The sequence below is a fragment of the Arachis stenosperma genome, chromosome 2 (assembly GCF_014773155.1).
Source record: "Arachis stenosperma cultivar V10309 chromosome 2, arast.V10309.gnm1.PFL2, whole genome shotgun sequence".
NCBI lineage: Eukaryota > Viridiplantae > Streptophyta > Magnoliopsida > Fabales > Fabaceae > Arachis > Arachis stenosperma.
In genome coordinates this window covers 814,005-830,088 of record NC_080378.1, presented here as the reverse complement: position 1 = coordinate 830,088, position 16,084 = coordinate 814,005, and the positions used below count along the sequence as shown (strand labels likewise).

The window sequence follows — 16,084 nt, the reverse complement described above, 5'->3', positions numbered from 1 at the left end:
AAGGTTTATTAAAAAATAAAAAAATTAGAGATTAAAATTTTTTTAGTCTTTTTAATAGTTATTCACTTATTCAAATATGACTAAAAAATTTGGATTAAACGAATAAAATTCATTTGCTAAATATAAAAAAAAATTATTACTTAAAAAAATATAATATTTATTAACATTTTGGTCATATTTTTAAATTATTTATAAATTTATTTATCATTTATATTTTTAAAAATTATTTTTGTCAACGACATAAATTTTCAGATATAATATTAATAGTTTATTCTTTATTTAAATTAACAAATTCCAGAAACACCCTCATCATAAAAAATTCTTAATATATATTTTGTAGTTTCAGAGAAGAGGTCAACTCAAACTAAAACACTCATCAAAAAAACCCACTAAAAAAATCTTCTTTTCAATTTCCGATTCTCTCTTTCTCTCTTGGTCTCTCTCTAGAAACTGGTACGTCTTTCTCTTTTTCTTTGTCTTTTATTTTCTGTTTTAGACTTTTAATCCTTTCTCTTTCTCTTCTTACGATTAATATTTGTTCTGCACAGCACAACAAAAATAAAAATAAAAATAAACCGATGAGATTAAAACTTATTTTTCACTAACAAGCAAAAGCCCTTTTTCTTTTCTCTTTTTCCAGGTTCATATTGACTATTGACATATCTATATATTTACAGAAATATAAAAAATAATTATTTTAATATAAATTTAATACTGTAAATTAAAATAATGGTCATAAATATTCTTTTTAAAGAACAATAAAAATATTTTTAAAATATCTAAGAAATATTATTTTATTCCACCACTTACCCTAGAATAATCACAAATTTTAATATATATCACATCGAATTAATTTTGTTTGGTTAAATAGTTAATTTACTCATATGTATCAAAAGATTTGACCTATTTAAGAATGACAATACTATTTAAAGATATCCATCAGGCCTCTATCTACTCAAATCAAGATTTTAATGAACGGAGTCGGATTTAAGTAATATTCGCTCCGATATATAATATATATAAATATATATTATTTTAATATATATATATGTAAAATAATTAATAATATTGTATTATATTTAAATTTTTATTTTAATTTACATTATATAAATAATGATGATTATATAAATTTTAAAATTTAATTTTATTCGTTGAATTTTAATAATTATAAAAATAGTTAGAAAAAAATAAGATGGGACAAAACTGAACAGACTGGATATCTACGAAGATGGATATATAAAGATTTAATTTTTTATTATCCACAAGTCGAATCGGTGTGGATTTTATGTGAGTTGTTAAAGTCCAGATTTATATTGAATATTCAATTATTTCTTGTTATCTTGAGTTAGAAAATATTATAATATATATATATATATATATATATATATATATATATATAATGATAAATAGTTATTTATTAATGTTGGTAGATATTTTAATTTTTGCAATTAAATTCGCACATCAATAATTCAAGTATACATAAATCTTCTCTCATCTTAATAAAAAAAATTCAAGAAATTTCAATTAAAGATATATTACTTTGGTATGTATTGAAAAAGTTTTAAGCATGTCAATTTCTAGGGTTTGACTTGAAAATGATATCCAAAAAAGATATATACAGAAATTATTTGCAACAAAAGAATTAAATAAGGACCTATGAAATATTCACAAAGATGAAATCCTATCTCATAAATAAATGGAGAGAGGGACAGGAATATAAATACTCACTCTATATAAATTCATTTAATCTTTACGAATGTAAAATTATCAAATTTTTCTGATATAATATATATTATGTTAATATGTTAAAAAAAATTAAATTATTTTATTTTAACATAAAAGCATTAAAAAGATGCTCTCACTAGTCAAAAGAATTAAGTATTAATTTAGGATTCAATTTAGCTTGACTAAATGCATTTACAATCATAAGAGAGTAGATAAAATTGAAATAAATTTAACTATTCAAAAGAATTATTTGACTAAATAATATAGTTATTATTAAATGTTCAATCAAGATAATTTAACCAATAACATTTTATACATAATTTATGAAACTCATATATCTATGGGATATAATTTTTTATAGATATCGGTGGTGATCGAACAATGACAACATCGAAAAAGATTCATGGTGTTAACTATGTGAATCTTGTGAGTTCATCATCAGAGTCAAGTGATGAGGAAGATAAGAGAGTTCCTAACCAAGAATATCATCATCATGATCTAGACGTAGATACAACGGTATGTGTATTGAATCAATTCATTCTCGACGACTCAATTCTCGCCGAGTATGGTGAAAAAGGAGGAGAAGATAGTAGTGACGATGAAATACAAGTGTTGGAGGAATTTGATGTTGAAAATAAAAAATGCGGTGGTTATGACGGCAATGATAATAACAGAAAATGTGACAATAATTCAATGGAATTATTGAGTTGGGTTAAAAATGTTGCTGTGAATCCTTGTGGCGAATCTAAAATTGGTTTAACTTGTAATAATAAAAATCCTAAGAAAAAGAAGGTTTTGTCGTATAGAGAGGCTGCCTCCAACAAAAAAAGATTTAGGTCAAGCAGGGAACAACAATTTTGGAAGGTAATTTCAATTATTGTTTATTTAAAAAAAAAAATTTGTTGATAATTAAAGACATATCTGTGTGAATAAATTTTTGATAGATTATATTCTTAATATGTTAGTTTAGTTATTCTGCTATTAGTTAATCTATTAAGTTATCATAAAAAAGATTTTTTTTTTTCAAATTGATAGATTATATTCCATGTATTTTGAATAATAAAGATTTTTAACTGCATATAATATCCAAAGAAATATCATCAAAATTATTTAATTTATTTTAGAAATTAAATCACTATTGTAGTTGGATAATAAAAATCTTAAAACCCATTTTCAATAAATGTCTCTTGCTTTTGGTATCAAAACTTTGGTTGTACAACATTTTCTTTTGTAATATGTTGTTTATCAAGATGTCTTTTAATATTTTGTATCCAAATATTTTTTCCTTTGTAATGTTTTTTAATATCTAGTTTCATTGATTTTTTATGTTTTATTTGTAGTTTTTGATCGGTTAATTTTTTATTTATGCTGATTTAAACGTCTCTTATTATTTCAATGTATTGGACTCAAGTGAGTGATTGTAACTACTAAAAAAATGTTCAAATTTATTATATACTTTAATTTTTTTTCTATCAATATTATAATTTATTATATACTTCAATAAAATCAAAATTTGTAAACATATACTTATAAGCTATAACATTATATATACTTATTAAACTAAAATATTGGTGTCATTATTTTGTAGGGTCAGAAGATGTGTCCATCATTGTATGAAGAAGAGCCTAAGGATGGAATATATAACCTTAGAAAGAAGGTCAAGAAAAATAATAATGAGAAATTTTCATCTAAAAGATCCACATTTTCTATTCGTAGTCGTACTACTTCAAATGCATCATTGGATCCTCAAAAACAAGAAGAAAAAAAAGAAGACAAAGAAAAAAAACATACGGCCAAAAAGATGCCTAACAATTCTAAACAAAAATCGTTTTTTGATCGACACGTGAGAGTAAAGCATGTCCCTATAGGTCCAAGACACCAAGTTATGGTGCCGGAATGGAACGGCGGCGGCGGCGGCGGCACGGCTTCCTTGGAAAGCGACTCAAAGTGGTTAGGGACAAGAATATGGCCATTAAAAGATGGAATGAATCCAAGAGTTATGATTGAAAGGGATCCAATTGGAAAAGGAAGACAAGATTCATGTGGCTGCTCGGCACGAGGTTTAGTAGATTGTGTTGGATTTCATGTTGCTGAGAAAAGGACTAAACTCAAGCTTGAATTAGGTAAGCATTTTGATTATTTGTTTAAGACGAAGATTTACTACAGTTATCTTTATTTAAAGTTAATAGTTAAGAATAATTAAATAATTTAACATATTTAACTAAATTATCGTCTAATAATTATTAATTTTACATAAAAATAATTGCATGTACCTGAGTTTACTAAAAGCACAGCTGAGAAAAGTTTTTTTTTCCTTAAAATTTGTTAAACATATTCCTAAATTTTATTTTATTTTAATTTTATCCTAAAAAATTTTTATTTGTATCAAATATACGGTTGATCACTAATTTTTTTAAAACCTTAGGATCAATTCAACAGCAATTTTACAAAAATAATCATCAATACAAGTAAATCAGAGATAGTTATCATACAATATTATTGAATTAATCTTAAATTTTTTGAAAATTTACTATCAATGATATATTTGATGCAAATAAAAATTATTTGGATAAAATTAAAATAAAATAAAATTTAGGAATATGTTTAAAATTTTTGACAAATTTAAAAAACAAAAAATATATTTTACCCTTTAAATAATTTATTAGTAAAAAATGTATGTTATGTAAATAATAAGTTTTCAACTTTTGATAACAGGTTCAAAATACATATCTTTCTTGTTTTTGGTGTAATTATTGTCACATGCATATCGTTGTCAAAATCATTTATTTATGTAATATTTCTCTCTTTATCAATGTTTAAACTAGGTTAAATAGTTTGATCTTTATAATTTTTTTTATCTGTCTAAATAAAAAATAACATGTTTTATTATTTTAATCCCTAACATACATCAGTATATAATCACATAATGAATTAAATAATGTGATGTTAAGTTACATTGTCTTATCTTGCTATGTTATTAGTATTTTAGGATTTGGTTGATTTTTTATTTTCTATCCATACATTTTGTTTTTTAAAAAATTTGTACTTATTTAAATCATTTATTAATTTCTTAATACTAAAAAAAAAAGTAGAGAAAGAATTAATGTACATTTGCTACTCATGTTTTTAACTCAAAAACATAAACTAATAAGACTCAGCTAATTATAAGCATTATAATTAACACTATTACCAATTACTCATTTTTTTTATGTATACATAATACAGGTAGAGCTTTTTATGAGTTGGATTTGGATAAACCAAGAGTAGATACAAAAAAGTTGTTAAGTGAAGAAGAAGAGGAAGAATAAGAAAAGAATATATATATATAAAGAAGGTATATTTAATAATGTGTGTTGCAAAAATATTTACAATCATTTATTTTTGACTTTTTTAACAAAATTTATGAAATGCTTCAAGTGATAAAAAAAAATGATTGTAAATAACTTTATGACACACATTAAATGTACTTTAAAAAATTAGATGCAAAAAGAATAATGTCCTGAATAATATAATAGACTGCTTGCACTTCTCAAAATGAAGGCTTCTTTATTAAGTTTGTAAGCCTTTCAGTATGATGATTGGACTTTTGCCTACTTAATTAGACTTGTTTAGAATATAAACCATATATATCATTTCTTTTTAGTAATAAGCTTGGTTTATTCGGATGTGTGTCCTAGTATATGTATATCTTATTATTCTCTTGAAAATAGTTTAAGTGTAGATTCAACTATGATCATGCAAATTTGATCCTGGCTAAAACTAATTTTGAATTCGAAACCACTATTAAAAAGAAATATATGCTATTTGAATCGATCATGTGTTAACTATGATGGTATTGACATGAAGACGAAATGGAATATGATATGACACAGAAGACGCGAACACATGAATTTTAAAATCTTATAAAACACAGGATTCGATATATATATAAAATATAAAGTATTTTTTAGATAAATTACAATGCTTTTTTGATATTTTATTAATATTAAAATATGAAATATTTTTTAATTACTTTTAATATTTTTTAATTATATAAAATATTTAAAATATTGTTATTTTAATAAATAATAATATATTATTTTTAAACTCATGTCAAGAATATACGTGATGTATTTTGATATGTCCAAGTGTGTACGAAATTTTTTTTTATTTTTTATTAAAATACGGTTGAATACAACAAATATGTATGTCGAACAAATATTAATAAATGTCGTGTCCAGAATGTATCTAACACACGAATACGACAACTTAGCAAAGTGTCTGTGATTCAGTATTCATAAATAGAATTTTTTTAGTCCTTCAATTAGTAGCATCCTTCTGTCTATGTTTTTGGTATATCCTTGAAATGTGACACCAAATTGGGCTGGGCTTCTTGGCTAAACCTGGCCCAAATCTGTGCCTAAATAGCATTTGATTGCGAAAACTACAAATCTAGAAGTCCAAACCAAAAACAAAAGTGTACACAAAATAAATACACTAAACTAATCAAGAAAAAAATTAATCATATAAATACTGTGCTATATAATAATTTTGTAATAATTAAAGTGCGTGATAATGAATTAATTATTAAGTTGTATGATATTTACATATTGTGTATATATAAGTATATCAAATACTCTCACATTAGAAGATGACCTTACTCAATTGCATTTTTCTTTCTCTTTAATTTTTTTATGGACAATCTTTTTATTCCCTCCCACCCCAAAAAAAAAAAATTAAGCATATTATTTTTATCTTCAGGCACTTTACAAGAATAAATGGACAAAAACATGAAAACCTGAAAATGTGTATATACAAAATATGTTAACATAACATTATAGCTTTTTTTAGTTATTCTTATTATTATTATTATCTAAAATTGTTGAGTACCCAAGTCATGATCTTATTATATGAAACATCAAATTTTTAATGTTATCTATTAGATTTTGATTGATGGAGATGAAAAGGTAGGTTGATTGAATTCTTTATCTAAATGAGAGCCACCCATTTTTCAATGTATGTGAAAAGAAGCCCTATGAACACTCAACATTATGATGCTTCTTATGAATTTAAGATTTAGCCCCACAATTCAACATGGTCCAAAAGTGTATCAAGTTGCACCAAATTTATATCAATGAATGTCTTTTAGTTTTGCATTTGCAGCTATTTTTCATAGAGAAAGGTCTAAAAGCACATTGAGTGAAGCATTGTTCAAGAATCAACATAGTTTCATAGATATTATAATGTTTAATTAGATTTTTTTTTCTAAGGAATATATTATTAATGTATTAATATCTAACAACAACCATCTCCCCAACCCACTAATAACTGGATTTGAATCTTTTAAAATTTGAATTTCACTTTAGAGAATAAAGTGTAATTTTTTACCCTTAAATAGTTTTTCTTTCATATTTATTCTTTGGTCTCACCTATAAAATTAATAGTGAGAGATCACACTTTATTCTTTAAAGTAAAATTCAAACTTTAGAGAACCAAATCCCTAATCACTAACATAGAAACATTAATTTTAACCAATTATGATGGAGAATTTAATGCACTAATTTATTTGTGGTTCTTTTGGAAAATAAATGTGCATTTATTCAAGAAAAAGTGCCAGCCCAGCAAAGATCAAAATATAGCAAGTGCACGTGTTTGAAAATACTAATTTTCATTTCAAAAATATTTAATAACAAAAAAAAAATAAAAATAGTCAAAATTTATTTTATTTAATATTTATTAAATTAATAAATATTAAATAAAATAAATTTAAAATTTTTTATTTCTTTATATTATTATTTTCATTCATAACAAATTTAATATAAAAGTATAAAAAATTTTGTAAATATATTAATACATCGATATTATAATAATTTTTAACTGTTAATTTTAATTATATATTATATATTTTTTATAATTAAAATTAACGGTTAAAAATTATTAAAATATCAATATACTGATACATTATTGAAATTTTTCCAAGAGTATAAATCTGAACTTATTTGGTAGATCATATTGAATCAATTTGCTATGTTGAATTTTAAAAAACATAAGCATAAACTTTATTAAACTTTAATTATTTATAATTCAAGTTTGACAAAATGATTGCCAGATAATCATTACTTTGTTAAATTATATATAGTACAAAACCTGTTTTTTTTTTTCATGGAATTATAGTACAAACTTAATTGTTCAGAAAAAGAACATGTCAGACTTATCCAGAAAACCAGAATCCAACACTACAAATAAAATAAGGCTGAGTCACCAGTGGGAAATCAAACTTTAATTTGACACAAACTCTTGATAACTTTTGTATGAACATAAACTAAAGTAAAAGGAAGAATAAAATAAAGAGAAATATTATTTGAATTATATATGTGTATAATGTATGTAACATTCTTCTAAAATAAAACAAAAAGATCTTAAAATTTCTTTCTTTTTCTTTTTTTTATTTGTTTTTTTAATATCCTTCTCCATAATTAACATCAAACTTCAACAGAGCTGGATTAGAATAGTATATTTGATTTGAAACTAATGATGATTGATTAATTCAAATAGCTGAATAAAGTTTTAGATGCACCAAGACATATGAATTAAAAGAAAAAATGAAAACATTTTGTATTTTCATATTGATGAAAAGTTATTTTAAACTGATTTGCTTAATGAATAATTATTTGTAAAAAAAAATATAATATTTTAAAACGGACACTTAATTAAAAACAGATAGATTATGATCAAATTGATAATTCAATTCACATACATATTATTATTAGAATTATGTATATAATAGTTATTTTTTGTTAATCATATAAGCTAGTTTAATTTATTTTATACTAAAATTCAGTTATTATATATTTATATAAAAATATATGTGATATTTAATTTATTTTTAATATATATTTTATATAAATAAATAATTTAGTAATTAATTTTTTATATACAATTAAAACGGCGAGTAATTATTATTAATTATTTAAATGAACTTGATTTCGTTCGTATATATTTTTTAAGACACCCACTTTAATTTGATTAAAAAATTGAAATAATGAATCAATCAATCATCGATATTGCTAATTCAATAATATGGGCCAGATTCCACTTATTAAGAATCTAATAGTTATTAATTACTGTAGATATCATTATTGAATTGAAACTTAGCTTAAAATGGAATTGCATTATTGAGGAGAATCCAAAATTAAATTTTCATATTTATATACTTCCCTTATATGTCTAATGTCCTATAACACCATAATCATATTAGAACTAATTTCAATGTCAAAGTTGAAATCTTTCTTGTTTTCTTCCACTTTTCTTAATCTCTCTTACAAGTGGATCCATTTGTTTAGTTGAATCCACCTTACCATCATCACCACTATTTTAATTTATTTTGGTTTTTCTTTAATAAAACCTATAAACTCCTAAATTAACATTTACTAGCTACTAATCACGTTTTCAATAAATAAAATAAAATAAAATAAAAAGACACTTTATTAATTTTTGTTTTAAAGTATTGAGACGAAAATTGAAAGATTAAAATTTAATATTATATTTATTGATCCAGAAATTGGTACTAAAATTTTAGTCTTTATTCTTAAAATTTTAGTATTTCTATACTTACAAAAAAATGGAGATACAAAAAACTAATTTTTTTAAAAATAAAGATCGAAACTTTAATAATATTTTATACTTAAAATATTTTTATTTTAATTAATTAATTTTAATTTTATCTTTTATACAAATTAAATCAAAATTTTATTCTTATTTCAATCTTTACCTTCTGTTTTACACTAAACACAATATTAAAATTTATTTTAATTTTTTATTTTTTAATCTTTATTTTTTAATTTCAATTTTTTCAGTTTCTATCTCTTTCTTTTCTAAACACTACTTAAGATATAGCTGATGCTATCAACTTTAATCTTGTATTATTTTAGAAGAATGTTAATTGATCCCCTTAAACAAAAATTTTGAATGTATAATAATAAACAATTTCTATTGATTATTATTAATTACAATTGTATATTTTTACCCTATTCACAAATCACAATGTGAAAAAGAAAAAGTGTGATATTTGTGATCCAAAATTTGTGTCCAGCTAGAAATCCATAACCCAAGAAATGAAGTGAATCACACTTTCACTTTCACACGCAAATGCTTCCATTATCATTATCATTATTTTATATCAAAACAAAAGAAAATGCTCACCGCCCAAAAATTTGTCTGTCAAAAGCAAAATGATCTTCAGTGAAGTTAGGACTCTGTCCTTTAAATTTGTCTTCTAAATTATTACTAACTCATTTGTCGTTATATTAATTAATCTGTGGAATGTTTTTATGGTTGGATTTATTTTTTCAAAAACCATAAAAACATTAAACTAGCTTGTTTCCATGACAATGCAACTTTTATAAATTTTACCCTTTTTATGTTATAGTCAAAATATTGAAAAATAATATTTAGAAAAGATATTAATTTAAAGCTTTTGAAATATTTTTAATTTGTTATTCTATTAGATATTAGTAAAGGTAAATTCAAAAATATTTTATCCAAAATGATGAATTAAACGAATTTAATAGCTAAAGTAGTTGGTTGTTTTTTACTTTGAAATGTGAATCACATAAGAAGGGGTATCATGGTAATTGCATATGAAGAATCTTACACGTGCAAGGCATCTAAAGTGGTAATAAATTACTTGTACAGACTACATTAAATGAATCTAGGTTGATTTAATGATTAATTCATTGCTCAAATAAGTATTCGAACTTAAAACTTTAAACATCAATTTGAGTATTTAGTAATTTATGACTAACAATAAATTATTAAATAAAATTTTAATTTATAATAAATTAATTTTTTATTTATCGAATTAAAAGATATTGAAAAAAAACTTTCTATTGAGTATTATTTTTGTATAAAGTAGCATATCTCTAATTCAATTCAATGAACTTAGATATAAAGATAAAGCATGTACTTGGTATCCGTTTTTTACCCAAAATAAAAAAGTTAAGGTATTTAGATTAGATTGTGTCTTGATACATTAGTTTTATTAGTTTAAGAATTACGATGTATATACTCGAACAGTTTAAGTCCAGATTCATAATTTCATAAATAATTTCAGAAATAATTAATTAATTTAAATAATATTTTTTTATATTTTAAGAACAGAAAAAAAATTTTTTGCTCAGCCAAGCAGTCCAGACGTATCCCAATAACAAGCAGAAATTTTAATGAGGATCTAAATTTTGAAGATTCAAGTGATAGAGTATATGTTTTACTATAAAGTTCAATCAGAATTGATGCAGGATTATTTAATAACATTGAAAATTTATACTCAAATTTATATGATTTGTATTTATAAGATGTTTAAGATTTTAATGAAAAAAACACTGAAGATTCATTCACCTATTTATAGGATCCATACATGGATCTTAAAGCGGTCAATTTAGTCTTTGATGATATATCATTTTTTTGAAATAGTAATGAGTTTTTTTTTAAAAATTATTTTAAACCGCCCATTTATTAAAACAATATTTTTACCATGTATAATTATTGAGTGCAATAAAATGAAGTGATTTGATCTTTATTACTTGTCTAGATAAAGTCAGAAAGAGATAAGACTTATCCTTATCCTCCAGCTGTTATTATATAATAGATTTGTTTAAATTCCATAAGATATTATTGTTATCTGGAGACCTCTATAAAAGAAAGAGCTCACTTTAGTTGTAATCAGACCTCAACGAACATTATAATATATCCACTTTTTCTACTTTACAAAAAATGTCCTAAATCTCTTTTCTCTTTCTGAAAGTTTAGCTAGTGTTATTTCTTTCTTCCTCATTCAATGTCATTAAGTATGTTCTAAGATTACTTCTTATCTTAAAAGGATCCTACTCATCAAAATATGATATGGATAGAATCTACAGAAATTTTTTATAATATAAAAAAAATTCGATCTTATAATATCAAGTTTTGCTTGGCCTCATTAAATCTCACCCGATAAAAGATCGATAGGAGAATGGTAGGGATAAGCAAAAGTGTTACAATATCCATCTCTTTTGAAATCTACCTTGTGGCTCTTTTTTTTCTTCTGTAATTTTAATTTTCTTTTACAATATATGTTACTTTTAGCTTTTTTTATGGAACATTTTTTTATTTAATTATAAAAATTATATTCCCAATTTATAAAAAGGTATTGAAGTTTTTTATTTTTTTCTCTTTCTATTAATTTAAAAATATTTAATAATATTACATCGATATGTTTTATTTGTTTTAAGTTTCTTAATAATTATATACATTTTAAATAAAATGGCAGATTAACAAAAAAGAAAAAGAATAATTATATACATAAAAAGAATTAGAATAATAATAAGATTTAATTACTCTATTAGTTTATATAAGTTTACAAAATTTTTAATTAAATCTTTATACTGTACTAAATTTTTTTTAATTAGGTTTTTTTTTATAGTAATTAACTTAATTGTACAGGGATTCAACTAAAAAAAAATAGTGCAAAAACTCAAATAAAAAAAAATGTAAGGATTCAATTAAAAAAAATTTTAGTGTAGGAGCTCAATTAAAAAAAATATAAAAACCTAATTAAAAATTTCGCAAAACTATAACACCAACCAAGGAATTAAACCTAATAATAATATTATTATCAATCCATAAGATCACTAGCTAATTTTATTGATTTCTGCAATTGAGCTTGAACCAATTTTGCTTCTTCTACTTGCACAAGCAAGTCTCTCCCCACAAAACTTCATCTTCTCCCAATTCCATTTCTCTCTCTCTCTCTCTCTAAAGAGAAGTAAAGAACAAAGTGAAAGAGAAAAGAAGGGAAAAAAGATGTCCTCCCCAAGCAAGCGGCGAGAGATGGACCTTATGAAACTGTTAATTCCCGACTTTTTTTTTTAATTTTTATCATTCAAGTTTTAATCTTTTACCTGTTGGGTATCCTGGTTTGACTTCAAATTCTGTTTTTTATTTTGATTTTTTTTCTGATTTTTTCTCTTAAATTTTTTTTCTTGTAGGATGATGAGTGATTACAAGGTGGAGATGATCAATGATGGAATGCAAGAGTTTTATGTCCATTTCAATGGACCTAATGAGAGTAAACTCTTCTTCTTTTTTATTCTTTCTCTTTTTTTTTTTAATCACTGTTTATTTTATTGTTGATGGTGGATGTTTGACTTTGGTAGCTCTGGATTTGGATTTGGATTTGGGGTTGCAGCAATATGATGCTTATGTTGTGACTGATGTTTTGTTTGGTTTACTGATTGATTGCTTGTGTTGCTGAATATTAATTTGAGGCAGCAAAATGAGTTTTGGTTCTTATTTTGCAACTCAATTACCTGTTAAGTGTTCCTTGTTGATTTTCCCTTATGCTTGTTTTGACATTTTCATTAGGAATATGACATTTACTTCTAGACATAAAAATATTTGTATGATTTTTTGTTGTTTGGATTTTTGCTTTATATAATATAACCAATTATTTACCAATTACCATGATTGATAGATTTCCCCATTTGCTTATTGTTTTGTTCTGGTTTCAAGATGTTAAACTGAGTTGGAATGTTTGATTTTGAGAAAGGTGATTGTTCTTTTTTTTTCTCTTTTAATTCAATCTGCTTTTGATCTCCTTGATGGCTCTTGGTAGGTCCTTATCATGGAGGTGTTTGGAAAGTAAGAGTTGAGCTGCCAGATGCTTATCCTTATAAATCTCCTTCCATAGGCTTTGTTAATAAGATCTATCATCCGAATGTCGATGAGATGTAAGAATATCAATCATACTAATGCTTTGAATTTGAAACTTTCTGTCTTGAGGGGTTTACTAAGTGAATGATCTTCTTGAAATAACAATTGTTTCAGGTCGGGATCGGTTTGTCTGGATGTTATCAATCAAACCTGGAGCCCCATGTTTGGTAATGATCTTTTTCGACAAGCCTCTGAGAAAATTTGTGGTTTTATTCAGTTTCAGTTTGATCTTTTTGGTTCATTGTCTTATGTCAAAATCTTTACTTTTCCAGATCTTGTCAATGTGTTTGAGGTTTTTCTTCCACAACTTCTGTTATATCCGAATCCGTCAGACCCCTTGAATGGAGAAGCTGCTGCTTTAATGATGCGTGATCGAGCTTCTTATGATCAAAGGGTTAAAGGTATTGATCCTTTGCTGAATGTTCATCTCTTGTTTGTACTAGACCATTAGATCATATGAGCTTACCCTTTTCGAGCATTACGCACCTATTATGTTTTCTTTGCTGTTTTTCTTTCTTTCTCTTTTTAACTGTGGCTACAAGTGAACTCTAAAGTCTAAACCAGAAGGGATATAATTCAACTACTTCCTTTGTTTCAAAGTATTTCTCACTTTGGAAATTTGATACATTATCAATTCAATGCATCTGGATACAATTTATGTCAAAATACATCGAGTTATGAATGCACCTAACTTTTAAAGTGACATTTTTGTAATTAATTCTCAATCCTTTTGTTTCTTTAAAACCAAATGGACCTTTGGGTGTTAAATTTTCTTGTGAAAAAGAAGATACAATCTTATCTCCATCTTTGTTATGTATATTACCTCTTGTGCAAGTAGATAAAAAGATGATATCTGCTTACTATCACGATTGAAGTAAACCCTTGATTGAGATTGTTGATGAACACAATTTACATCTCAATTACATGATCTTGTTTCCTTCTATAGAGCCGAAATCCGGCATGATTAATATCTTGGTCCAGCTGAATATTAAGTTGGCAAACATGTCAAACTCAGATGTCTAAATGTCAAATCTAACCATTCCATTAAAAGTTTTATATCTTCATTATCAGTGTTTCTGTTTCGCACTTATAAACTTTTTCCCCACATAATCAGACAAGATTTGCTTCTTCGTCTTCTTCTTCTTTTGCTTCTTCTTCTTGTTAGTGGCCTCTTCTATACTGTGTCAACCGAAGCAGTCACATATCTCTCATGGTATTTGTATATCATTCATGTATAGCAAGTATAGAAATTAGTACCTGTCTTTTGTTGATTCAATACTCACTTTGGATAATGCTATGATGCACTAGGTTGAACTTGATGTATCATACACTAAGGTGATTCAGTGGTGTAGATTTGAATCATGATTAATATCACACTCATGATCTAAATCTAACCATTGAAGTACCTAAGTACATGATGCACTATTGCACCAAGTTCTAAAGTTGATGCTTCCAAGACAATAAGATATTGGTTGGTTTATGAGGACAATGCTATAATGCATCATGCACAAAGATAATCCAATGGTATTGATCTAAATCATGATGGTTCATTCATTCTTATAATTCATATTTGTACCATTGGATTACATTGTTGCATGATGGGGCAAGTTCAACCCGATGCATCCGAGATGTTTCCCCGAACTCGTGGAACTTCCATAAACTTGAATGATAAAACTCGACTCATAAAGTCGATCCGGGAACCTGAAATTGTGAACTCATAACAGTTAACTTCGACGGTTCGCGAACTAGCTTATAAGAGTCGATTTCTCTTTAACTTCTGGCTTGTATTTCAGAACCAAAAAATATCTGAATTTAACACTTGCTGGTATCTATGCCTTTGACTTGAAATTGTTTAGAATATTGTGAGAAGTATGCTAAGGCTGAAGACATAGGAGATGCAACAGAAGACAAGTCTAGTGATGATGAGGAACTAACTGAAGATGAATATGATTCAAGTGATGAACAAGTGGCTGGTAAGGCAGATCCATAGTGCCACTGTTCACTCACAAATCACAATGTAATGTTAATTATTACCTGTAAAATGTAAATTATGTTCTAGTTATTATATAATTAACATCCTCATTACATGGAAATGAACTTTGATTGTTGTTATTGGTAGGGGGGAAATTCTCCTCCCTTGTTCTTAGCTAGTCAATGTAAATAATGATGCAACATTTGATTTCCTAATGTAATGTAGTTCTCTTGTTCAATCCATAAGCTATTTTTGCAGTAATTTGGTAATCAATAATGCTTCGGAGACACAAAAAAAAAAAAAGGTTTTATTTGGCATTCATTAATTGTTGCGACAATTAATAAATGTTAAATAAGCTAAATTTTAGCTGTTTTTGGTTACCAAACATTTTGGATTGTCAATTTGGTAATCATTAAAAAAAAAATCTAAAGTGTTATACTCATTTATTGATTTATTCATTCACACTTAGATAATTAAATATTGAAATATTGTCTCTAGCATTATTTAATCTTTGAATTATCAATTATGTCACATTTATTGTAATAGTAATCCAAATAAAGATTTTAACTTGTATCCTAGGGCATAGAGTTAAAAACATCATAAAAAGAATTTTTTATAAAAATTATTGAAAAATTAAATGTTTTATATTTTTACTAATGC

General features: G+C 25.0%; 2 protein-coding genes across 2 annotated transcripts; both read left to right on the top strand.

Moving 5' to 3' along the window:
• The first annotated feature begins 376 nt into the window (after positions 1–376).
• LOC130960188 (AT-rich interactive domain-containing protein 1-like) lies at positions 377–5,303 on the top strand. Its single transcript, XM_057885514.1, has 4 exons — positions 377–453; positions 2,087–2,589; positions 3,314–3,848; positions 4,951–5,303. Exons 2-4 carry the CDS (start codon positions 2,107–2,109, stop codon positions 5,031–5,033), a joined length of 1,101 nt encoding a protein of 366 aa, XP_057741497.1. The 5' UTR covers positions 377–453; positions 2,087–2,106; the 3' UTR covers positions 5,034–5,303.
• A 7,055-nt stretch (positions 5,304–12,358) lies between these two features.
• LOC130963698 (ubiquitin-conjugating enzyme E2 4-like) lies at positions 12,359–15,662 on the top strand. The gene is made up of 6 exons (XM_057889800.1): positions 12,359–12,587; positions 12,729–12,808; positions 13,355–13,469; positions 13,567–13,619; positions 13,725–13,853; positions 15,309–15,662. Exons 1-6 carry the CDS (start codon positions 12,544–12,546, stop codon positions 15,440–15,442), a joined length of 555 nt encoding a protein of 184 aa, XP_057745783.1. The 5' UTR covers positions 12,359–12,543; the 3' UTR covers positions 15,443–15,662.
• Positions 15,663–16,084: the final 422 nt, after the last annotated feature.